Here is a 25,739-nt window from a genome sequence, read left to right as displayed (position 1 = left end):
CATCACCCCATACTCTTGGGATCTCCTAAGGAATCGCCACTCTCGGAGGGCTTTTTGGAAAGGAGGCAGAGGCCTGGTCAGTGTTTGGTGACCCCACGCCAGCCAGAATTCCAGAGGTGGAGCAGGGCAGGGGATGCTCCCTTTGGGTCTGGAGAATGCCCCAGGGCCAGCGCTCATAACAACGGACCTCTGAGTGTTTAATGCAAATAAAGAGCGTCCTTGGGGCTAGCGTCCTCCAGAACCAGCGAGAGGTTCTAGAGCAGGGGTGGGCAAACTTTTTGACTCGAGGGCCACAATGGGTTCTTAAACTGGACCAGAGGCCGGAACAAAAGCATGGATGGAGTGTTTGTGTGAACTAATATAAATCCAAAGTAAACATCATTACATAAAAGGGTACGGTCTTTTTTTTTTTTTTTTTTAGTTTTATTCATTTCAAACGGGCCAGATCCGGCCCGCGGACCGTAGTTTGCCCACGGCTGTTCTAGAGTCACCGAGATCCAAGCTGGAACCAGTGTTGTTAGTGGGTTCTAGCCCCTACGTCTCATCACTGTGTACTACTCTTAAAAACACATGTTGAGCCCGGCTGGTGGTTGAGCATCGACCAATGAACCAGGTCACAGTTCGATTCCTGGTCAGGGCACATGCCCAGTTGTGAGCCTGATCTCCAGCAGGGGGTGTACAGGAGGCAGCCCATCAACGATATCTGGCCAATATTTCTCATCATTGATGTTTCTATCTCTCTCTCCCTTGACCTTCCTTTCTCTGAAATCATTAAAAACATTAAAAAAGAGAGAAGGAAATCTTACATTTAAAACAATATCACATGTTGAATCTAAATTTAATGTGATGAAGAGGTTCAACTCATTTTCATAAATGTGAACACACAGAGACTCCAATATTGCTGAGTGACAGATCTTGGGTCTTTTCTGATTAATGCATTGGGCCTCCCATGGGCCCTTTCCTGAACAAATCCACCTTTCCCTCTCAGGTCGAACGTAGTGTGGTCTGTTAGGCAGCAGGACATGTAGAAAATAAGGGCTCTGCAGATGTGAACCTGATCACCCGGATCTCTTGTTTAAATGGCCAGGACTCCCCACTTGCTGGTCTCTATGTGAGAAGATAAGGACAAGCTCTAACCTGGAAATTTCAAAATCTAATAGTGGTTGCTGAATTCAGAATGGCAAAAGCTACAGACTACTGGAGGAAAATGTGTAGATTATGAATGAGTCTTTTATCTAACAGTCCACATTAAAAACATCAAACTTCGGCCAATATTTTCTCTTTACTAATATGTCTTCTGAACCCACAACCCTGGTTCCCTTCATATCAAAGGAGCTAAACAGCATGTCAAGGTAGAACACAAAAGAACGGCAGTAACAGAGACCTGGGCTCCTGTTGTTTTTTGTTGTTGTTTTGCGATGTGATCTCAGAGGTTAATTCTCTTAACCTCTTTAAGCCTCGGCTTCTTCTTTTGTTACAATACCTTCCTTGCAGAGTATTGTGGTGACTAAGGATTATGTACACAAACAGTTTAGGTTCACACAATAGAGATTCAATAGATGGGCTCTTAAAAAATAAAAAAGCCATTCCTACTTACCATCATCACTACCATTGTATATCACCTTCAGAGGGAATAGTGAGTTTAAAGACTCAAAAGCAGAACTTAACAGCTGGAATCTGTTGAATTTCATGGGCGGGAGAATGGCGCCACAGAATAACAGAGAGCCACACCCAGTGCTTTTCTCCCTGGTCCCCTCCCAGAGCCCCCAGAGAGAACTCTTCCCATGAGAGCTTGCATCTCCCCGGGGGTGCACAGAGCCCCTAGCAAACCCACCGCACGTCCTCTGCATCCTCTCTATGCTGTGGGATTCCAGAGTCTTAGGCTGCTGTGTGCCAAGAGGGCAGCTCACCAGCCTCACGCAGAGTCACTGCAATGCCCTGCCCAGGACACACCTGGCTGTGTGCGCTGACGAGCACTTCCTCAGCGAAGTGTACCTTCACAGGGTTGGTCTTCAGCCTGGCTCTCTTCTCCTCGGTCAGGAAGGATGACTTGGGGACTCCCTGCAAAGCAGTAACGTGACACGTTTTATTTTTATTATTATCATTCTTTTTATTGTCTAAAGTTTTACATATGTCTCCTTTTTCCCCAATTGACCCCACCCCCCAGCCCCAGCCATTCCCATCCTGGGCAAGCCCCCACCGCCCCAGTGTCTGTGTCCATTGGTTATGCTAATATGCATGCATACAAGTCCTTTAGTTGCTCTCGAATTCCCCCTCCCTACCATTTGTCTCTAGATCGATCTATTCTTGTTCACCAAATTAACATGACACGTTTTAGAACAGGACTTTCACAAGAGCCACACACACCTTCTCATTCTTAAAAACAAAAACTCCGACAACTGCTAAGGATTCAGTTAACACCCACAGAGAAGGATGGCATTCCATTAACGATCTCTTTTCATAAAATCTAGGGATCCTAACCCCCACGATGTTCTATGTGTCTGAGAATGATCAAATATTCAATACAAAAATGACTGTGGTCTGATGAAGACAAAGAGAACTGGCCTGTGACTAAGGGGACCTCAACTGCAATTCGAGTTGTGCTGCTCAGCAGCTGTGAGAACTACCTCAAACACAAATTCTTATGGAAGGAAACCAGTTTGGTGTGTTGGTGTGAGTGTGGCTCGTGTGTGTGTGCGTGTGCGTGTGTGTGTGTGTGTGTGTGTGTGTGCGCGCGCGACTTTGGCCAAGCCATTGACCCTCTTTGGCCTCCAGTCTTCCCTCCAGCACAATGTGGGGAGTTGGACCAGAAAGACCACCTCCAGGGGTCCCGGAAGGTCTCACCCCTGTGATTTACTCTTGGCCCCTCTTTGCTCTTCTCATCTTTTGGTTGGTACCTCTTCTCCTCAGAGGTAAAAAGAGTCATCACAGGTTGGTAGAGTATGTGGTCAAGCCCTTGGCTTAGATCATATCAGACTAAATTGTGACACTTACAATAAACAGTAACTTACATGGTCTAGACCCGTGGTCAGCAAACTGCGGCTCGCGAGCCACATGCGGCTCTTTGACTCCTTGTGTGTGGCTCTTCCTAAGCTTTAGGAGTACCCTAATTAAGTTAATAACAATGTACCTACCTATATAGTTTAAGTTTAAAAAATTTGGCTCTCAAAAGAAATTTCAATCGTTGTACTGTTGATATTTGGCTCTGTTGACTAATGAGTTTGCCGGCCACTGTCTAGACCAGCCTGGGCAAACTATGGCCCGCGGGCCGTATCCCGCCGTTTGAAATGAATAAAACTAAAAAAAAAAAAAGACCGTACCCTTTTATGTAATGATGTTTACTTTGAATTTATATTAGTTCACACAAACACTCCATCCATGCTTTTGTTCCGGCCCTCCGGTCCAGTTTAAGAACCCACTGTGGCCCTTGAGTCAAAAAGTTTGCCCACCCCTGGTCTAGACCAATAGGATGTGATCTTCTTGGGTGAAATCATGATATGCTATTTCCCAGCCTGAAATCCCATGTCCTGAACCTGGAAAATCCTCTAGGACAGCCTCGAGAATGTTTACATGTGTAAGAGTCCCAGGATGGAGCCACATTCTGTGTAGCTGAGGGAAGAGACAGAGAACAGCAATCGGGGAAACTGCTGGAAACAATGTTCATAGACTCAGATGTCAATAGACCAATGCCATGAAACACAGGAAGTGAACACGTGGCCCTGAAGTTTTAATGCAAGCAGATAAATAAGATCTTATGGCAACTAGGACCTTGGTGTGACAGGGTTCATGACTATGATTCAGTATTTCGAATATATAGTTTGTTTTTTTTTAAAAAGTTCCGTAGACAGTGAGGGGGAAATAGCAATGTTTCCAGAGAAGAGGTACACCCTCAACTGAAGAAATTACTTAACCTCGATTTGCTTTGTTTTTCAAACAGAATGATTTTCCAACCAGAAGAGATAGAAGGAATAAAGGAAAGAGAAAATTACAACCCAAAATAGTGATGAGACTACCACACTGCTTTGAATGTATTCAAGACTCCTATCCCAGTGACTACAAGGGGTTGATGGGCCTATTATATGCATCAGTCGGCATCACCCACAGAACAGAGAATGGAAGAAATATTAAGAAACTAAAAGTGGTTAAGTATCAAGTTTCCCAGGAAACAAATATGGAAGATTCAAGAAAACACATATTAGTAAGCTTGTTCATTCTTGGCAAAATCCAAGACAAGAGATGGTCAGAGAGCTTTCAGACATTGATCACTAAAAACCAACACAGAGTTACCCAAAACAAGTCAGAGCTAACCAAGGTCATATTTCTTTTGATGAGAGGACTCCAGATTAGTAGGCCAGGGTCCTGTGGACATAGCAGTATTCCTTCATTCTTGCAAAATATTGGGTAAGGTCTCCTATAATCCCCCTGTGGAGAAGGCCAGATGCAGAGCCATTAGGTGGATTCAAAACTAGCTGACTTCTACTCAAAATTGTTCTGATTTCTAACTAAGCAACTCAGGATCCCTTTTGGCTCAATCTTTGTCAATGTTTAGCAACGCCTTAGATGGAGTCAGAGAAGTGGGACTTACCAAGCCTGTGAATGACATGGAGCTGCAAGGTGTCATCAGATCTCAGGCAGCAAAAAATTGGGAGGAAAGGTAAAGGGACTAGGAATCTAAAAAGGGTATAACAGAATCTTGAGGACCAGGGGCAGCTATGGGTCAGAGGCCAGGCAACCATCAAGAACAAATATAAGAGGGCATAGGGGGGCAGGGCTGTCAAGAGCTGAAGAGAACAAAGTAAAGTGAGGGATCAAAGCAACAGGTACAACCACCACCACCCTAAAGACTCAAAGGAATGGGAAGTCAGGGGCAGAACAAGGAGAGACGCAGAAAGAAAAGGAGTCTGTGGAGGCAACTGCTATTCTTCCTCACCCTCGGGAAAGCAACCCAGCCAGAGTCAGGCCCAGAGCTGGAGCAGGATACAGAACACCCACTGGCTGGATAATGGAAGAAGGGGCGGAGACGTGGGAAGCGGTTCCTTGACAGGGAGACTGACTATAGCTGATGACTGTACAAATCAGCCACAACTCCCTGACTGTAAAATACCAGCATGCCAGAACACTAGGCCAAAGCAATGCGAAGCGTGGTACTGAGGATCAAAAAAAATCAATTGCACAGTGTGTGATGGGGGCAGGGGACTGAAAAGCAGCTCAGTTTTTGGTCAACCACAAGTTTCACCCAAGCCAAAAACATGATTGGGCCTGCTAAAATGTTAACCCAATCTTGAGCTTCACTAGTATTCTTGGTGCATGCTGCAACTTCACCCTCTGTTCCCCGTGGTACTCATAAAGGTTGCCCAGAGATGGTGCTATTCCTTTCTGGGTGCCATCATTTGGGAGGGTCGCCACAAAACTGGAATCTGTCCAGAAAGTTATCAGAGAAGAGAGAATTCAGAGAAACATGCCATATAATGAAGACGTGATGGGGAAGAGAGGGCCACGCTTCCAAAACTCTGAAGAGCTATGTCATACAAGGTTGACTTGTTCTGAGCTAGGACTAGTTGGTGGGAGACACAGGGAAGAAGGGCTTCTCTCCCAGGTGGGATCATCCAACCATGAGACGAGCTGCTGAAAAAATACGCTCCCTGTCATGAAAGCCCAACCCACAGCTCCCACACTTTACACCTCAGTGTCCACTCGGCTACCTGTGTACCTTGGCATCTCAAGCCACCCACCTGAGCCGTCCGATATTAAAGAGAGACCATTTAAAGGCTAAGACCCATTATTCTCAGTTCTCCCTGGGTTCTAAATTAATCCATCAGAAAGAGGCAGACCTAAGCTGATAAAAGCTCTATGTGCATGTTTTTGTAGAACTAAGAATCAATGCTTAAAAGGGACCTGAAGGGAGAAGTTGGGAAATATTTCTTTATCTTTATGCAGTTCCTCCCGCCACCCTGCCCTGGGTTTGCCAATGTCATTTTATGACAACAGTATGGTTTTAGGAGGCAGAAGAGCACACTGCTAATGAGCGTGGGTTCTGGAGTCTAACTACCTGGAGAATAACCCAGCTCCACCCATTTCTTCACAGGAGACCATGGGTGTGTGAAGCCCCAATGTTCTCATTTGTAAAAAAAGGGGGGGGGGGGGCTTACAAATTTATCTGCCTCGTAGGATTTTCTTTTGGTAAAAATTAAATCAGACATTAAATATTAGTGTTAACATTATAACAATATATAAATAACTCATATAAATGCAAATCTACACAATTAAACCCAAACATTTTTTTCCATAAAATTCTATGCATTAGAGAAGCAGTAATTGACATATCAACTTTGGATCTTATCATTCCTAATCAATTTCAAGTTATTTGAGGGCCCTAGAATCTACTCTGCCAAAGATGAGCGTTCCTTGCTGAAGCAAGACATACGGTCATTTGTCTTATGATCGTAAAAGTTCTGCTGAGAGGAGGGGGCTAGACAATGTTCAGAGCATTTCTGGGAGGCACCGAGGGGCGTCAGCAAGGATAATATCAGGGTCCCCTGCAGGACCTCCAGAGCACAGCAATCACACGCCCCCTTTCTTGGCACCCTTGGGACCCTCAGGAGTGGTAGTGGAATATGTTTTCCTCTCCCTGTATTTTTCATATTTTAAAGGATGCAGCTATATGCCGTTTCCCTCTCTCCTTACTTAACAAGAGTTATTTTTTTGCTTTCATTTCTTGGAAATAGAGAAGAAAAATAACCACCTAATTAAGATTAAGATCTTCTCCATTGAGATGATAATCAGCTAAATAAAAAGAACTTCTGAACACCTGCACAGTCATTTACAGTGAATAGCTTTCATTATACAGTACATTAATATGAGAAAAGCCAATGTATTAATAATAGTCTTCCCATCAAGGAACATGATATGTATCTCCTTTTATAGAAAATTTTTTTAAAGCATCCTTCAGTAATATTCTAGTTTCCTTCAAACAGGACCCACATGTTTCTTTTCCCTTAAGTTTTCCTATTTTCTTATAGTCTCCCTTAAAGAACTAGCCCTTGGATCTATTTATCAACTTTATCATTTTTCTGTTTTCCAATGCATCATTTAAATTTAAATTTTTATTATTTTCTTTATTCTGCTTTATGTTTGTTTTATTGGTCTTTTCTTTCAACTACTTTTTTTTTCTAAATATATTTTTATTGATTTCAGAGAGGAAAAGAGAGGGAGAGAGAGATATAAACATCAATGATGAGAGAGAATCATCAATTAGCCACCTCCTGCATGCCCCACACTGGGGATTGAGCCTGCAACCTGGGCATGTACCCTGACCAGGAATCAAACCAGTGACCTCCTGGTTCATGGATCGATGCTCAATCACTGAGCCATACTGTCTGGGCTCAACTTCTTTCACTGAATATTTACTTGACCTACATCCCTATTAAATAAAATTATTTAAGGCTATTTATTAATTTTACTGAGTATAGTTTTAGCTGCACATAAATTTTAAGAAGTAGAAATCTAATTTTTAATTATTTTCTAGTCTTACAGGGTGTCCCAAAAAATGCACACACACTTTAACAGCTGATAGCTCAGTTTTGAAAGTGAAATGTATTTTAATAAACACTGCCTTTATAATTATTCAAAGTGTGTGTGTGTGTATACATTCTTTGGGACACCCTATATAATGGTAGTTTTGTTTTTTGACTTGACTCCATCTTTACGTAAGACATAGCATTTTTATTTCCAAATGGGTTGATAGTTTGAATTCGTTTTTGATTATTAATTTCTGTTTTATTGTATTCTGGAAAAAGAGACCTACAGAGTTCCTTATTTGGGGAATTTGTTGAGCAGCAAATGGCAACTACCAAGTTTTCTTGGTAGCCTGATATGTGGTCAATTATATTAAATCATTAAGTGCATTATTAAAATTCTCTATGCCTGTCTTTCTTTCTTTCTTTCTTTCTTTCTTTCTTTCTTTCTTTCTTTCTTTCTTTCTTTCTTTCTTTCTTTCTTTCTTTCTTTTGTCTTTATGTGGCCAAAGTCTCTCAGAATGAGAATTTTATTTCCACATTTCCTCCTTGGTGGTTTTCTCTTACAATTTGTTCTATACTCTCCCCCACATCACATATGAAGGGCCCCTGGATGTGCTAGTTCAGGATGGCTGTTGCCTCATCTATGCCACTCCTTGACTTGCGAGGAAGCTCAGAGCTGATAAAATACTTTCACATCCAACACCTTGTCTGGCCCTCAGAGCAACCCATTGGCATGGCCATTACTGTCATCACCATTTTTTTACAAAAGCTACAACTGAAATGAAATGACTTGCCCAAGTCATACCACTCAAGTCTGTCTTGAGACCCCTAGCTGGGTGCCCTTTTCATCGTCCCACTCCGTATAATCACAGGTCTGCCTCCTCGGCTGGACCTCGAGTTCTTGCAGCCTGGACCCACACCTGTTTCCTCCACAACACGGGTGCCTGGGCGACCGGTCTTCCCTGCTTATCCTCTGAGGGCTATCTCACAAGGGGGATGGGGTCTTGGGGTTGAGGAGGGAGCAACTGACACACAGGGCATAGAAAGAGATTTACCGACGTGCAGCGAACAACTGTTATGGAAAGAGAATCTCCAGCTTCCCTGAAAAAAAAAAAAAACACAAAAAACTTTTGTCATTCTGGGTGATGTGAGTGTGTGAGTGTGTGAGTGAGTGTGTGTGTGTGTGTGTGTTAAGTAAAAAAGACTGGCAGAATTACAGAGCAGCTGCTCTCTCCTCAGCCTCTTTGGCTCAGGGAAATTGAGAAGGACGTGAGGAAAGCAGTGCTCTGCGAAGGAATTTACGCGGTCCCAGAGTGCCCCATGAGGGGGTCTTCAGATACCTGCCTCTACCACCTAGCCTATGCCTACAGCCACTGAATTAAGTCACGTAGACTTAATTTCATCTGTATGATGGAGAATTCTTCCAGTTGCTATGACCACTTGCTAGGTTTATGTTCAGAGAAAGCATAGCAGTAACGCAGATATTTTAGGTTGCTATATCAGAAAACGTAGTGCCAACCATATCCACTCGTTTAACTGAGCACCCACTGTGTGCCTGGTCTCAAGGAGATCCTGTCTAGGCAGAAAGTGAGGCATTTACACAAATCTCAATGACACCAGGTAGAAGATGGTAGGTGCCATATCGATGGAAGTACACATACACCCATCAGGCTGTATCTGCAATAACATTTAAGAAGAGATATCAAAAGGGTGAAAGAAGAACAGAGAGACTGAGGATCAGCTTAGCCCGATCTTTGGCATGTATTACCACCCTACACACTCTTAAAGGGCAGGGCCTATGTATTATTCATCTTTACATCCCCCGCAGCATCCAGCACAGTGTCTTGGCCGTAGTGAGGGGTTGACAAATAGCATCCTGTGCCTCCCATTGCTTCTGTCGGCGGATGAAAGAGAGTAGATCGTAACCGAGATGGAATTCTGAAATGAGGCTGTTGTTGCTGCTCTACGGATGCGGGGTCCCACTAACATCACGGGGAAACCATCCCTGTCACCCACCTCTGCTCTGTGATAACCCGTGCGACTTCGGATGACGGGAGACATTTTGTACCTCAGAAGATCCACTGCTCGTTCATAGGAGAGGTCTTCGGCCGGCTCGTTGTTCACTTGGAGGATCTGGTCGCCGGGGAAAAGCTTGCCGTGAGCGCAGCCTCCTGTTAGACAGGAAAGGAGTAGCTGGTGCTGGCCCTGGAGCACCCACACCTGAATGGCAGCCTGATGCAGCCCCAGAGTTATGGATCACCCCTCCCCCATCCTGGACCCCCAGACAGCCTCAGGCCCATGTTGATCTCAGTTTTCCTGTTTATAAATCGTGGATAATGTACCTACCATCCATCATCTTCAAGGGATGACAGGAGACTGTCCTGGGAAAGACGACCAGCAGGACTCCCTGATCAACAGAGCTGGCCAGTAAGTCTACTACCTTCATTTCTAAGGAACTGTGTATGTGTGAACTGAAATGAATAGATTTTTAACTAACGCCAGATCCAACATCAATACATGGCTGGAGTGTGAAAGCAAACAGTAAACATTTCCAGCCTGCTTCTCTTCACTGTGATACAGCCTACATTTTACAAAGACTCAAGTGAAAAGACATCAATAATTTCTATTACTGTCTGACCAGAAACTGTCCCCAGCTCGGCGGGTTCGAAGAGGAGCACTGGTGGATCCAAATACTGTCCCTGCCCCTGAGACGGGCCAGGGAGTGGAGGGTGGGCAGAGCCCTGCTTGAGGCCAGCGGGAGCCTGGGGTTCAGATCAGCAAGTGCACTGACGCTTCCTCCCCTCCTTGCCAGCACCAGAGGAAGGTGCAAAAGCCCAGGAGAGAATTAGGGCAGAATTAGGTGTGCCTGTTCTAACTCCCTGGGGTAGCGTTTTCTGCATTATGTTACAGGATAGAGAGATGGGAAGAGAACCAGGGCTTTTTGCCCCCAGGAAGCCAAACTCCTTTCCAATTTCCCAGCCAGCGCCTACCTGGTGTGACGGCCACCACTGTGAGGGGAAGGCTCTCGGAAATGTGAAACCCATAGTCCTGCAGGAGGGCATCTTTGTCTACTTTTACTGTGTGCTTCACAGGGATGAGGGCCTGGGTTGGGATCCCGGGGGACCCATCGACTGCAGTGACTTTAGCCCTGGAAGAGAAGGAGGAGAGAGAGAGAGAGAGAGAGAGAGAGAGAGAGAGAGAGAGAGAGAGAGAGAGACTTAAGTGGTGGCTACAAACCAGGTCAGCCCTAGCATCCTGGGGGAGGAAGAGGCAGAGCTGAGGGGACCACTCTCCTTGGACAGATAAGACACAAACAGCGGGAGATAAAACACCAAGGAGCACCATGTCTTGAATGGCTATGGGCACTCAGAGGGGAGAGCAGCTTTAACTTTGTGGGGCAGGGGATAAGGAATCAGGGAAGCATTTGCTACCTGGAAGAGGTGACATTTGAAAGATGTTGAGGGTATATCCTCACGGCCCAGCTCCTGGCATAGTAACTGCTGCTGAGCGGAGGGGTGGGTGGGCGGGTGGATGGATGGATGGACAGGCATTCCAAGCAGAAGGCACCACTTGAGCCGAGGCACAGAGAGGAAAAACAGGGACCGCAAGCAGGGCTGAGGAGTTGTTTGGTTAGGATGTCTGATGACGCCCACTTCATACTGCGGCTTTGCTGCGTCTTTTACCTGTTTTGCTTTTTGATGGATTTTGCTTTCCTTTCAACTTTGTAACTGGATTACAGAGCAGCTGCTCTCTCCTCAGCCTCTGTGGCTCAGGAAAATTGAGAAGGACAGGATTTCCAACATGAAACCCCCAACAGTGAGACTTTCTCTATATTAATTTTTAAAAACATGTATGTTCTCTATATACCTAAAATCAGGTCAGTTGAAAGTTGTATTTTCTATCTCTCAAAACCACAAAGTGAGTTACAAACGATGGTTTATCGGATTGTAGCAAATGATTTTTCTCCCTCTAAGAGTCGGTGGTTCTTTCTGGGGAAGGTCAAATTGTGACGGGATGAGGTGTTTATTGTCACTATAAACTACAGAAACGTGGAGAAGGAACAGCTCCTCAGGCCGCTGCAGTTAAGGCCTATCATTCACTCTCAGCCATTTCCCAAACTCTGTCTGGATCTCTGACTGATGCAATAGGACCTCACTCATCTGAGAATCCCCTCTCCGTCATTTATCACAATCTCCTATTTCAACAAGGACCAGGAAATATGAAAAACAGTCTGGTGGAGCCAAAATGGCATGGGACAAGTCCAAGTGCAAAGCCTGCTCATTCTCCACCCAGGAGCTCCTCAGACAGCAAGTGTAGGCTGTCCGAACAGAGGGTGACCAGACCCACACCGCTTAGAAGCAAAGAGAAGACTTCTTCTAGGCGAGCTCATGGGTAGTACTGAAAAGTGTTAGCAGATAGACTTAATGAGAGGGAAGCAATAGAAAGCTGTGAAAATTTGTACAGAATAAAACCCATCGCTATTCCTGATTTTAAAAAATAATGCCTTATAGCTATGAAAGGGGCCTTCTAAATATAATAAATAGCATAGTACACTGATGGCCAAAAATCAACACCTACATCCCTTTAAAAAAGGAACAGGAAGGATGCCTTAGACCAGGGGTGGACAAACTTTTTGACTCGAGGGCCACAATGGGTCCTTAAACTGGACCGGAGGGCCGGAACAAAAGCATGGATGGAGTGTTTGTGTGAACTCATATAAATTCAAAGTAAACATCATTACATAAAAGGGTATGGTCTTTTTTTTTTTAGTTTTATTCATTTCAAACGGGCCGGATCTGGCCCGCGGGCCGTAGTTTGCCCACGGCTGCCTTAGACACTACTCCTATTTAATGTAGCAGGAGGAATGCTTGTAATAATTTTCACAGAAGGAAAAACAATAAGAGGCACAATTAGCAGAGGAAGTGGAAAAGTACCACTTTTTAAAAAAAACACAGATGATGATATACACCGAGAAAATGACCAACAGAGAATTGCTAGTGCTAAAAAAACAAGTTTGGTGAAGCTGCACGATAAAAACACAACCACAAAAAGCATTCAGCAAATTCATTAAAAACAGATTAGTTGACTGTGTATTAGGGGGTAGGCAATCTTAATGAGCTGATGCAATAGAGGACAAGTAGTTGGAAGAAGTTATGCTGGATTCCAAACTAGTCTCCCTGGAGTTCTCAAATACATTGGCCTTTGCACAAGCTCTTCCCTCTGCCTAGAATCCACCCCACCCCAACATACATACTCTCTACAGATTCCCCCAACACACCTGACCATGCACTTGACCTGCCCAACTCCTACTCTGTCCTCTGGTTTTGGCAGAAATATCCGCCTCTTGCCCTAACCGGTTTGGCTCAGTGGATAGAGCGTCGGCCTGCGGACTTGAGAGTCCCAGGTTTGATTCCGGTCAAGGGCATGTACCTTGGTTGGGGGCACATCCCCAGTAGGGAGTGTGCAGGAGGCAGCTGATCAATGTTTCTCTCTCATCGATGTTTCTCACTCTCTATCTCTCTCCCTTCCCCTCTGTAAAACATCAATAAAATATATTTTTTTTAAAAAGAAAGAAATGTCTGCCTCCCCCTGCTGAACACACCCACGGAAACTGTACTTTCCTTTTTGAAGCGTACAACATATTTGTAATGACCAGGGTGAAGTCTCTTGTTCGACCATAGTTCGTATGGCAAAAACTGTGTCTTTCTCATCCCATGTACTGAATCCAATGCTAGGCATGGAGCAAGGCTTGGTAAATGTTTGGAGAACAGAAGAGAAAACAAACCTTATCCCATGGTTAAATAGGACCCATTTTGATGCTTTTCCAATGGGTAGGCTTGTCTGACTTGTCCATTTGGAAGGGTGTGTTCCTCAACAATAGTAGACAAATGAAGCCCCACTGTGTTGACTAATCCCTAGACAGTGCCAGTAGCTCTGGCCCAAAGTCTGGATTTGACATCTTCCCCGAAGGCCACGTTTCAGCTTTTGTTTGGAAAGGGATTGCTTAAGAATATGACCAGACCATGGCCTCTCCTCACACACACAAAATGTTCAATATCTGACGGGAGCTGAAGAAAATGGTCTCTGTAGCAAAATTTTCTTCTGATGCAAAATTTTATAAACGTCAAACTAAGGACTGGTAATCCCAAAACCTATGTCTGCTGCCTCCCCCTCCTGAGCATGCCCACGGAAACTGTCCTTCCCTTTTTGAAATGTTCAACTATTTGCAATGACCAGTGTGAAGTCTCTTGTTCGACTAGAGTTCATATGGCAAAAACTGTCTTTCTCGTCCCATGTGCTGAATTCAATGCTAAGCATAGAGTAAGGCTTGATAAATGTTTGGAGAACAGGAGAGAAAACAAACCTTATTCCATGGTTAAATAGAATCCACTTTGGTGCGATGTAATGGTTTCAAATCGTAACTCCAAAATCATTCCTATGATATTACATTGGAACAGAAATAAGACCTGTGGTTACACTAATGGAATTCCTGTCCTATAATTGAATCTAGCCTAAGGTAGAACCAGGAAAAAAATGTTAAATTTATCATGAACATAGTCTCATGTAGACCAATTCCATATTTTATGGGCTATCAGTTAATATTGAGCTGATCAATAACACAAAAAAGGAAAAATACCAGATTATGCTTCAAATATTCTCTAGCTTTTTATCTGCTTTTTATATTTTACCTCTCTGTTGTAGCAACAAAGAATTCATCTTTGAGTTCCAGCAGGATGTAGAGAAACTATTTTGAATCTATGTTTAAACACTGTATTATGTTCAGCTTAAGTGACTTAAAAACTAAAGTCTGGTATAAGCTGGATTTTTAATCTAAAGTTTATTCAAGGAAAGAATAAATAGAGGTAGCAGCACCCTATCCCAGAAAGAAATGCTTGTGGCTGTGACAGTTCCTAGGGGGTCACTGAACATATGTATTGTGAGTAAGTGCTATAGGGCAAAGGCCTATAGTTAAGAGAAGGAGAAGTTATTCCATTATTACTTTTAAAAGGAAATTCGGGAGACAATGGCAACTCTGCACATGCAGTGCAGAGCCTCTCAGCCTCTTCTCCTCGAACCTTTCCACTCTTGCCCATGGGACAAAAATGCAATAAAAACTGGTACCATTATTGGGATAGTAGAAAGTCTAATAAGGCCATCCCTATAATTAGCAAACAGACGATGGTGGTAATGAGCAGGTCAGTTTGGAAACCAACGGCAAGGGCAGAGACACTAAGCTGCCATGGTGCATGTGTGTGCACACGTATGCCTGTCTGTGTGCACATGTGCACAGGCATGTGTGCTCATTAGTAGTAGGATTCAAGATAAGTTGAAAGAAATCACCTTATTCAGCCCTGAGGATAAAACCAAGCACCAAGAAGAAGAAATCAAGTTGCATTCAGCTCTTAGTTTCTTTAAATCTCACTCTATAAAAGTAACATTTCCAGATTAAGCATAAGAAAATTCAGTAAATCTTATGCTGAATTGTTTTAACGATAGAATAAACTTATTTTAAAGTTCACATGGAAAAATAGGCAGGTAAAAAACTAAAAACAAAGAGTAATAAAAGTCTCACTTAATAGATAATAAATGTAAATAAGTTTAATACAGGCGTGTGATACCAGGCAATTAGACCAATGGAACAGAAGAACTGGCCTGGAAAGAGATCCAGTCTTCCACTCACAGACACAGGGATTTCCGAGATGATAAAGAGGGGTCATAGGTCAGCAAAGAAAGGAAAGATCACTCACAGTTAATGGTAAGTCAAACTACTTGCTACTTTGGAATAAATCAAATTAGATCTTCATCTCATAGCCTATACTAAAATAAGCTCCATATAAAATAATTAAATATAAAATATTTTAACTATTAAGTTGAAAATTAATTAACCTAATTTCATTAATTATTGGATGAGGATTTTCTAAGCTTAGAAGCAATCAAAGAAATTGCCAAGAAAATACCATTTAACTACATAAAAAAAAAAATTTTGCAGGAGAGAAAAAGTTGGTATAATTAAGGAGATAAGTATACTATAACTCTTTCTCATTTTATCACTTCTACAGTTATACAAAGCTGTTAAAAAGATGACAATGAAATTCAAAGCAAAATGCTTAAAAATTAGTTTGTGATTTAATGTCACTATGCTGCAGCTTTTACTAAGTAGTCTGCATTGCATTGTTTATGCAGAAATTCAAAACATGTCACAGAGACCATTTGGGGCGTTAGCTATTTCTAAAAGAGCATTGATACAGTAAATGTTATTTTTATATTGGAATGAAAAATTATGTAATGAGAGAGTAGTCATCTTCATCATATCTGAATAATTTTGCATCTGAATAATTTTGTATCTAAATAATTTTGTACCTGAATAATTTTGTATCAGATATGATGAAGTTGACTACTCTCTCATTACATAATTTCACATTCCAATATAAAAATATTTACTGTATCAGTGCTCTTTTAGAAATAGCTAACCCCCCAAATAGTCTCTCATTCAAATTGAGTACCACTGTCTGAATTTGACTAGTGATTGTAAATAGCCACCCACTGAAAATTAATTTTAAATGTAAGCAATCAAAGCAACTTTGGAAGTTGACACTCTTCCCCAGAAAAGCACCATTTTTGGATGCTTTATAAAGTTCTAACATTACCCAGGTTCACAAAAGTTATCAATTTGTTTAGTAAGTTTTGGAAATGAACAGTTATTTTTTTTTAAATATATTTTATTGATTTTTTACAGAGAGGAAGGAAGAGAGATAGAGAGCTAGAAACATCGATGAGAGAGCAACATCGATCAGCTGCCTCCTGCACATCTCGTACTGGGGATGTGCCCGCAACCCAGGTACATGCCCTTGACCGGAATCGAACCTGGGACCTTTCAGTCCGCAGGCCGACGCTCTATCCACTGAGCCAAACCGGTTTCGGCATGAACAGTTATTTTTAACTAATTTGTTCCCAGATGATTCAATTACACTCTGACATAAGGTTTAACATTTATGGAGAAAAAATGGCAATTATAAGTAAAGTACAACCAGCTGAAGTGAATGGGAGATTTTTAAAGTCTGAAAAAAATAACAGGATTGCTACAAGATACATGCAAACTTATAGGGCTGCAGATGAATTTGTTTCCTTTTTCTGGACTTTAAAAACAGTTCAATGAACTTTTTAAATTTCTTGCCCTGGCTATCAGGAAACTCAGAGTTAATTTTTGAATTCAAATGTGAAATCCTACTTCTAATTGGTTTACCATTTACTCTACTCCAGGGAAACTGCAAAAATTGTAATTATCCACCTCAAACTTAGCTTTTCAGTTCTTAAAAAAATTTTTTTTTTTATTCTTACCCAAGGACATGTTCACTAATTTTGAGAGAGGGAGAGGGAGAGAGGAAGGGAGAGGGAGAGGGAGATGAATTGGTTGCCTCCAGTACATGCTTCCACCAGGCATAGAACCCAAAACCTAGGTATGTGCCCTGACTGGGAATCGAACCCATGACTTTTTGGTGTATGGGGATGACGTCCCAACCAACTGAGCCAGGGCAGCTTTTCAGTTCTTGGTCATCAAATAATCTGAGGGCACAAAAAACCCAGACTGTATCGAAGGTTCAGGGTTAGAGATGAGAAGCAATTTAAATAAGGCTACTTGTGGTTTATCCTAGAAACACAGAAATTATGTCTTCCATGGACAGTGCTATGAACCTGTCCCTCTTTTTTCTTCTCTTTCTCAAGCACTTGGCAAACAATACTCCTAGACCAGTGATGGCGAACCTTTTGAGCTCGGCGTGTCAGCATTTTGAAAAACCCTAACTTAACTCTGGTGCCGTGTCACATATAGAAATTTTTTATATTTGCAACCATAGTAAAACAAAGACTTATATTTTTGATATTTATTTTATATACTTAAATGCCATTTAACAAAGAAAAATCAACCAAAATAATGAGTTCGCGTGTCACCTCTGACACGTGTGTCATAGGTTCGCCAGCACTGCCCTAGGCACATGGGAAGATGCTCAGCATCATTAGCCATCAGGAAAATGCAGGTCAAAACCACAGGAGATACCACTCTACACCCACCAGGATTGCTACAATAAAAAAGACAGATGATAACAAGTATTGGCAAAGACATTGAAACCATAATATTCTGCTGGTGTGAATGTAAAATGGCATTTTTGGAAAACAGTATGGCAATCCCTCCAAAGGTTAAACATTGAGTTTCCCTATGGCCTAGCTGTTCTACTCTTTAATATTTACCCCAGAGAAATGAAAACATGTTTAAACAAAAAGTTATTGACAAATGTTCATAGCAGCATTATTCATAATGGCCCCGAAGTGTAAACAACCCACGTGTACATTAACTGCTGAATGAACAAAGTAAATATTCCATAATGAAATGTTATTTGGCAATAAAAAGGAATGAAATGCGGATACATGCTATTATATGGATGAACCTTGGACACATGCTAAGTGAAAGAAGCTAGTCACAAAAGACCACATATTCCATGATTCCATTTAATGTGAAATATCCAGAACAGGAGCTTCTATAGAGATAGAAAGTAGATGAGCAGTTACCTGGGGACTGAGGGAATGGCAAGTTGGGAATGACTGTTTGTGGGTACGGAGTTTCTTTTTGGGTTATTGAAAGTCAGAATTCTAAAATAAAAATTCTAAAACTTGATTCTGGTGTTTGTTGTACAATTCTATATAGACACTAAACATGTTACCTTTTATTTATATTCTGTGAGAGAAGCTGGATGTTAGAGAGTTCCAACATCAACTATTTAGGCAACATCAAGTTAAAGTTATACAAATCTCTTTCCTGCAGGAGTTCTCAGAGCCTTTACTGTGCTAATATGAATCACCAAGTGGTGGTGGGTTTGAGTGGGACATAGGCTGTATCACTTCCCAAACAGATCTGACCTTTCTTAAGGAGCAGCATAACACTAGGTTTTGCAAAACCCCCTTTCGAAAACAATGGGCCTAGAAGTTTTCCCATTTGTTCATCAAGCACTACTTCACCACTTGCAATCGCCTGGAACTCAATCCTCTGGGCTATGAGAGGGGGCTGATACTTTCCCTGCCCTCATAGAGCTTATGCTAGAAGAAAGAAAAGGGATATGCTCGAATAAGTTGAACACATCATAAGAAGCACAGTGGCAATTCTACAAATCAAATACTATGGGGCCCTGTGGGAGAAATTAATTCTGACTGTGGGCCAGGGACCACTTCATGGAAGACACAGCACTTTAGCCAGACCTTGCACTGTAGGTGGGTTCTGGACACATGGAGATGGGGGGAAGGGATGTGACACAGAAGCTCGGGTCTAACGACGGTGTGGAAGGGAAGGTGAGGTGGTTACAGCAAGGGAATAATGAGTAGGTCACGAGCTGGAGTATGCTGTGAATGAGGCAGAGTAATAAGACAAAGAGCTGTAGCGGATAGTGGGTTGATCATGGAAAACCTTGAATGTCAAACCCAACATGTTTAAACTCATCCTATAAGAAATGAAGACCCATCAGAGGTTTCTGAACAGGGGAAGGGGGTTGGTGATGGTCCTATACAAGTCACTCTCTGAGACTTGGCTGTTTCATCTGTAAAATGGGCTAACCCTACCAGCCTTATCTCGTCGCAGTGTGTGAGGATCGGAGCCCTTGGCCGCAGTGCAGCCCTGAGCAAGGCTTATTGCTCAGCAGTACAACAGCTGTTTCCAGTTCCTTCGGAAGAATGTGTCTCAGAAACACCTGACACGTGATATTTCATCTCCGTGGCAGGGCCAGATGGGAAATCTGAGATGGAAAAGGAACACTTTGAAACAGAACATATTTTAAGTTCTCTTGTAGCAGTCAAATCAGATCTGTATTTGATTTCATTTTATTTTGTTTAGAAAGAAACAGGGACTGCAAGGAAGGAACAGCTGCCAGAAACAAGGACTGGGAAGGAGTATCAACAGCAGATTGTCTGATCCTCACATCAAGGATGGAGACAAGGGGTGTGTGTAAGACAGAGAGCGGGCATGAGTGAGTGTGTGTTCAAAAGTGTGTGTATGAGTGTGTGTATTCCAGAGTGCACATATGCACGCGTGTCAGTGTGTCTGTCTCTGTAAAGGTGTGAGTGAGTTTGGTGTGAGTGTGTCTGTGTCTGGGGGTGCACGTTTGAGGGACACAGCGGGAAGCGTTGGAAGGGGGACAGAGAGAAAGGCACTCCAGCAAAATTGCTGACCTGTTTACACCTCTCCCACCATGTGGGATACTAAGAACAAAGCGCGCCGGAGACAGTGATCCCCAGGCGCTGCCAAGACTGGCAAAACCTCCTCCCACAGGCACACCAGAGCTTTACAGACAGAAATCACTGCCAGCCCAGGAGCCTTACCGGGCTGAGCTGTCCCGGGAGCGCCGAAGCCATCTTGCCACCATTTGTTCTATTCTGTGGGCTTTCCGTGTCTCCAGCTCTTCCATTTACCTAAACGGAAGAAGAGTTTCCTTGAGAAGCTAGCCCACGCATTTTGAAGAGGGTTCCGACAAGTCACTCTGATGCTTCCTGTATTTGCCCACTTTGAGACACGCTCATCACAGTACCAGGGCCCTCCTTCTAGCTGGAATGAACACACACAGGCGCTCCGGGGCCACCGAGTGAACAACGTTAGCAGCCCTCAGCCCTGAGGAGCCGTCGGTCTCATGGTAAGCAAGTCGGCTTCCCATCTAAACAGTTAAACTTCAGGATGAGGGAATAAAATAGATAAGGCTTCTCCAGCTGTGACTGTGACCTCCTGGGAGAGAGATACCTTACTGCGCGACACTGCCCCCGCCCCCCGACCGTGTGTGCACCCCAACCGACAGCGCAGCTCAGTGCTGCCAGCATCAGCAACTGCACGCCGAACAGGCCTGTTCTTCTGAGTGCTGCTTCTTTTGCTCAGTGTTTTATATTTAATTTTTGAACAGGTGATTCATTGGCATAATTCAAACCCTCCACCGTAAAAGGATATACAGTTGCTGTATCGTGCACTTAGAATGTTGTTAAGAGGGTAGATCTCATGTTAAGTGTGTTCTTACCACAATTTAATAAAAAGTACAGTGAGAGGTCTCTCTGCTACCCTTACCTGCCTTCATCCACCCAGTTCCCACACCCCTATGTCATCACTGCTCTCCTCCTCTATTTGTCTTTCCAGACTTTCTTTATGCCGACACAAGCAAATATAGGTTTCATATTTCCTCCTTTTAACATAACACATGTAGTACACCATACACATTGTTCTGCACCAGGCTTTCTTCTCCTCAGAATATAGTATAATTGTGTTATCTCTCCACATCAATACATAGAATACTTCTTCATTCTTTCTGACAACTACTGAGCATTAAATTGTATGAATGTACTGTAATTTAAAAGTAGCCCTCTCTTGATAGATGTTTGGGTTACTGCCAATCTTTTACTATTTCAAATAATATTGTAATGTATCGTTTCTGCATGTATGCAATTATATATCTGGATAAGTTCCCAAATATTGATTTGCTAGGCCAAAAGTTATATGCATTTGTGCTTTGATAGATAGGTATTGTCAGATTACCAAGAAAAACAATACATGTGTTGAGATTCCAGTTCATAAAACAATATATATTTATATTCTTTTCTATTCTAGTCTATTTCACTTTCTTAAAATACTGGTCTCAAATCACCAAGTTAATTTCACAACACAATAAATAATCACACAAAATAAGATATGACATTGGGAAATAACCAGGAAACAGAGAAAATATGAAAGGAATTTTAAGAGGTTGCGTTACTTAATAATACACAAAGACATTTGAAAACCTTGATGACACAGATGGTTTTCCAGGAAAATACAAAATGACCCTAAAAGAAATAGAAAATCTAAATAAACAATTACCATAGAAGAGAAAGTTGTTAAAGAGCTATCCCTCCTGTCCCCCCCAAAAAAGGCCCAGACACAGACAGGTTGAAAGGTGAATTTTAAATCTATACAATGTACCTTATTCCTGATAATCTTTTGTTTTATTTCAAATATAAACTTATTGTTTTGGAATAATTTTAGATGTATAGAAGGTTTCAAAGATAATATGGAGAGTTCCCATATATACCCGTTATCAAATTTTCCCTAATATTAACATCTTATGTGATCATTGTACCTTTGTCAAAACTAAGAAATTAACATTGGTCCAATAATATTGACTAAAATATAGACTTTATTCAGGTTTCGCCTTTTTTTTTTCCCACTAATGATCCTTTTATGTTCCAGGATCCAATCCAGGATAATGTTGCTTTTAGCCAACTTAGTTTGTTTTTCCCCAAATGCTATTTTAGCTATTCTAGAGCATGAAGAAGGAAAGCTTCCAAATTCTTTTTAAGCAGCCAGTACAATTGTTGATACCAATTCTATTAAAAACAGTACAAAAAGGGCTCTGGCTGGTGTGGCTCAGTTGGTTGGAGTGTCATCCCATGTAGACACATCCTCATAAACTCTGGATATTATAATTTAAACATATTTGCTAACTGGATGGAACGTAACATCTAATTATTGGTTTAAATATATATATATTTAAAAATTATATAAACTAAAAATTATATAAAATAAGCATCATATTTTAAGCATCTAATACAGTCCCTCAGAGATTACCACTGTTTGGTGGGTATTCACACTTAACTTTGCCCTAAATCTGTAGAGACCCAGAGTATGTATATTAAAATATTTAGTCCACAAACATAGAATCATGCTATACTCAGTGGTCTGCACCTTGCAGTTTTTAAACTGTGAATATATCATGACATCTTTCCAAATTTGAGCTCATTACTGTTTTGAAATTATTTAATAATTAATACATCTGAAGATTTTTCATTCACTATGGCCATTTGCATTTATTTTTTCCTACTTCTGATTTTCCCTTATTTTCCTACTGGAATGTTTACCTTCTTGTTATTGTAAAAGGTCTTTTATAATATCGATTATTTAATGTCCCTTTCCCAAGGACACAAAGCCACATCATATTTCTGTGAGACTTAGTATGGAGGGTCAAGAATGTAGATTCTAGTGTCCTGACAACACAGAGACTAATCACAAAGTGTAGAAAAGGACATCCAACTGAGTCCACAGGATACTGTTTTCAAATAGTACCAATTGCCTCATCAGGCCCTTAACGGGAGTAAATGAACTGACAATCTAGGATATGGACATTAATCTGGTTTGTTTTATGTCTGAGCATCGCATTTTCAGCACCTTTTCATAGGGGACCAGGATGGTAAAGAGATTAAAGCCAACTCCTTGAAAAATCAGAGAACGTTTGTAGGACAATGGCCTGTGGGATCATGGTTCACAAACAGCACCAGGTGGAAGAGACATATTCCACGTAATTCTGGGAAGCAGAGTCAGGATCAATGGGGGCAATGCCACAGAGAAGGAGACTTCAGCTTGGCTAAGGCTGGACCTCTTTGCTGTTCCTAGGGATCCGAGGATGGAATGAGTTTTCTCAAGAACTAGCAAGATTGCCCTAGCCAGTTTGGCTCAGTGGATAGAGCACTGGCCCTTGGACTGAAGGGTCCCGGGTTCAATTCCGGTCAACGGCATGTACCTCTGTTGCAGGCTCTATCCCCGTGGGAAGCAATCAATCGATGCCTCTCTCACACCGATGTTTCTCTCTCTCTCTCTGTATCTCCTCCTCCCTTCCACTCTCTCTAAAAATCAATGGAAAAACATCCTCCGGTGAGGATTAACAACAACAATAAAAAAGAATTAGCAAGATCCTGGTCACTGAAGGCAGTCAAGCAGGGGTTGAATAACTAACTGCATTATGATGGGATACAGGGACAGGACACCGGAACACAGCGGCCGGATGACTTCTGCAGTTCCTCCCACCCATGCAACTGGAGGTCTAAGAACCAGGCCAGATGATATTTGTTGTGTTTTGTCTTGAAATTCCAAGACCCACATCTCCTGGAGTTTCTGGGAATCCTGAAGTAACCATGGCAGTGGAAGACACAAAATCTCTGATCTCTACGTTCTTTCAATCTCCAAATGACTGCAGAGGTGTCAGGGATCTCAGACATATCCTTAAGGACTACAGACTGTCAAGCCTGATATGGCTCAGTGGTTGAGCATCGACCTATGAACCAGGAGGTCACGGTTCGATTCCCAGTCAGGGCACATGCCCGGGTTTCAGGCTTGGTCCCCAGTGTGGGGTGTGCAGGAGGCAGCCGATCAATGATTCTCTCTCCTCATTGATGTTTCTATCTCCCTCTCCCAATCCCTCTCTGAAATCAATAAAAATATATTAAAAAAAGAAAAAGAAAAGGACTGTCAAGCCTTTCCGTTGCTTTCGAAGGTCACCAAACTGCAATGATTACTTAAAGGGGATTGTTAGGAAGTTGCTGCCAAGTACAATTTAGCTAATTGATTTCTATAAACATATATGACTCTAATTAAGAGAATTAATTTGCATTATATATCTGGCCTGTGGGTAGGCACATGCCTTCATCCAGGGATCCCCAAAGACCAAATAAATAACTACATCAACCGAGCCATTAGAAGTGCTCCCTGTCTCAGCCAGGTCTGAGCAGGAAATTTTAAAGTCAAGAAAATGACCTTCTAATGGTTTTAGTATTAGCCTCTGAATTGTTAGGCTAATGGAAGAAAATAAGAGCCGAGATAATCCCCAAACATTTGACTCTTTTCTACAATCCCACTGCCAAGAAGTCATCTGGCCTCTAATTGTTCTGTCACTCACTGTTGGACCTATTGCTAGAAAGCTTCTTTACATAAAGCTGAATCCCACCTCTCTGCCGCTTCAGTCCTCCACAGTAGCACTGCCCCCGGGCCCCTCCCACCACCACCATCCAGAATAAATCAGCTCCCTCTTTCATACATCAGCCTTTCTGGATTTGAACATAGCAATCTTTTTTTTTTTTTCAATTACAGTTTACTTTCTCCTTTTTTTAAATTTTTTTTTGTTGATTTCAGAGAGGAAGGAAGAGGGAGAGAGAGATAGAAACATCAATAATGAGAGCGAATAATTGGTCGGCTGCCTCCTGCACACCCCTACTGAGGATTGAGCCCACAACCTGAGCATGTGCCCTGACTGGGAATTGAACCGGTGACCTCTTGGTTCATGAGTTGATGCTCAACCACTGAGCCACACCAGCCAGGCTGGACGCTGGTCATTTTTAAAGACATTCCCCAACCCCATCCCCAGTGATTCCAATGTACAGCAAAGTTTGAGACTCACTGCACTAAACACTCGCCAGGTGATGTCATTTACTCCCACAGTTTCAGCTGCTTTAAGAACCAACTGCCTCTAAGACAGTGTTCTCAACCTTGGCTGCACATTAGAATCACCTGGGAATCTTTTCAAAATCCAGATTTCTGGGCCTCATCCTCCAGAAATTCTGTTTCTTCGTTACTAATGTTGTGGCCCCGCCCCATAACAAAGAAACAGAATTTCCGGAGGATGAGGCCCAGAAATCAGGATTTTAAAGAGATTCCCAGGTGATTCTAATGTGCAGCCAAGGTTGAGAACCACTGCTCTAAGATATCTCCACCAAGATGCGCATGCAGTAAGCACTTGAGCCGATTATATCGAAAACAGAATTCACTGTGCTGTTGTTTTTTTCTCCACTCTTCAAATTTCCACTCAAAGGTGGAACATTTTGTTGAAGGAGACTACCTTCTCTAACTTCCCAAGTCAAAAATTTGGGAATCATTCTTGACTCCCCGCCCCCACCCCCCACCCCCTTTCATGCCCCACACTGAGCCAGCCACCAAGTTCTACTGACTTTGCTCCTGATTATCTTAACCTCTCCCCTCCTCTTCCTGTCTTAGGGCTAGTACTATAGTTCAAATGTTGGTTCTGTCTGAGATACTATAATAACCTTCTAGCCAGTATCTTTACTTCTAGAAGCACTCTTCATCAATCTGTCCTCCCAGGCTGCCAAAGTGATACAACATGTCATTCAAATCATGTCACTTTTATTTGCAAAATCCTCCAGTGTTTCCCCTTCATCTTTAGGATAAAGTCTGAGCTCAAGAATTACAATAATATTACTAATAACTACATTAACAATATACTGTTTGCTGTGTGCCAGGAATGGGCTATGTAATTTACATGTGTTATCTTATTTAATTCTGATTACAATCCTCATTTACAAAAAGGAAACTGAGGCATAAAGACGGTATGCATTTTAGCCCAGAAGTGGAATTTCAAATCAGACTAGCTGGCTTGTCTCTGGGGC

The 25,739-nt window shown here is 42.3% G+C and overlaps 1 protein-coding gene across 2 annotated transcripts in view; it reads right to left on the bottom strand.

Annotated features, from left to right (window-relative positions):
* FRMPD1 (FERM and PDZ domain containing 1) overlaps positions 1-25,739 on the bottom strand; it is a 65,988-nt gene that overhangs the window by 19,507 nt on the left and 20,742 nt on the right. Inside the window, exons 2-7 of one of the 2 annotated variants that reach the window (XM_059657370.1) lie at positions 19,878-19,967; positions 10,508-10,665; positions 9,586-9,688; positions 8,573-8,618; positions 4,309-4,422; positions 1,954-2,061 (exon numbers count right to left, since the gene is read on the bottom strand). In XM_059657370.1, coding sequence (XP_059513353.1) covers positions 1,954-2,061; positions 4,309-4,422; positions 8,573-8,618; positions 9,586-9,688; positions 10,508-10,665; positions 19,878-19,963 — 615 coding nt within the window. In that variant the 5' untranslated portion in view covers positions 19,964-19,967. The remainder of the gene's footprint in view (positions 1-1,953; positions 2,062-4,308; positions 4,423-8,572; positions 8,619-9,585; positions 9,689-10,507; positions 10,666-19,877; positions 19,968-25,739) is intronic. The other variant, XM_059657371.1, reaches the window with a different exon arrangement.

Source organism: Myotis daubentonii, chromosome 11 (genome assembly GCF_963259705.1).
Source record: "Myotis daubentonii chromosome 11, mMyoDau2.1, whole genome shotgun sequence".
Lineage (NCBI taxonomy): Eukaryota > Metazoa > Chordata > Mammalia > Chiroptera > Vespertilionidae > Myotis > Myotis daubentonii.
The sequence above is the reverse complement of the archived record's forward strand: the minus strand, read 5'-3'. Positions and strand labels throughout refer to the sequence as shown.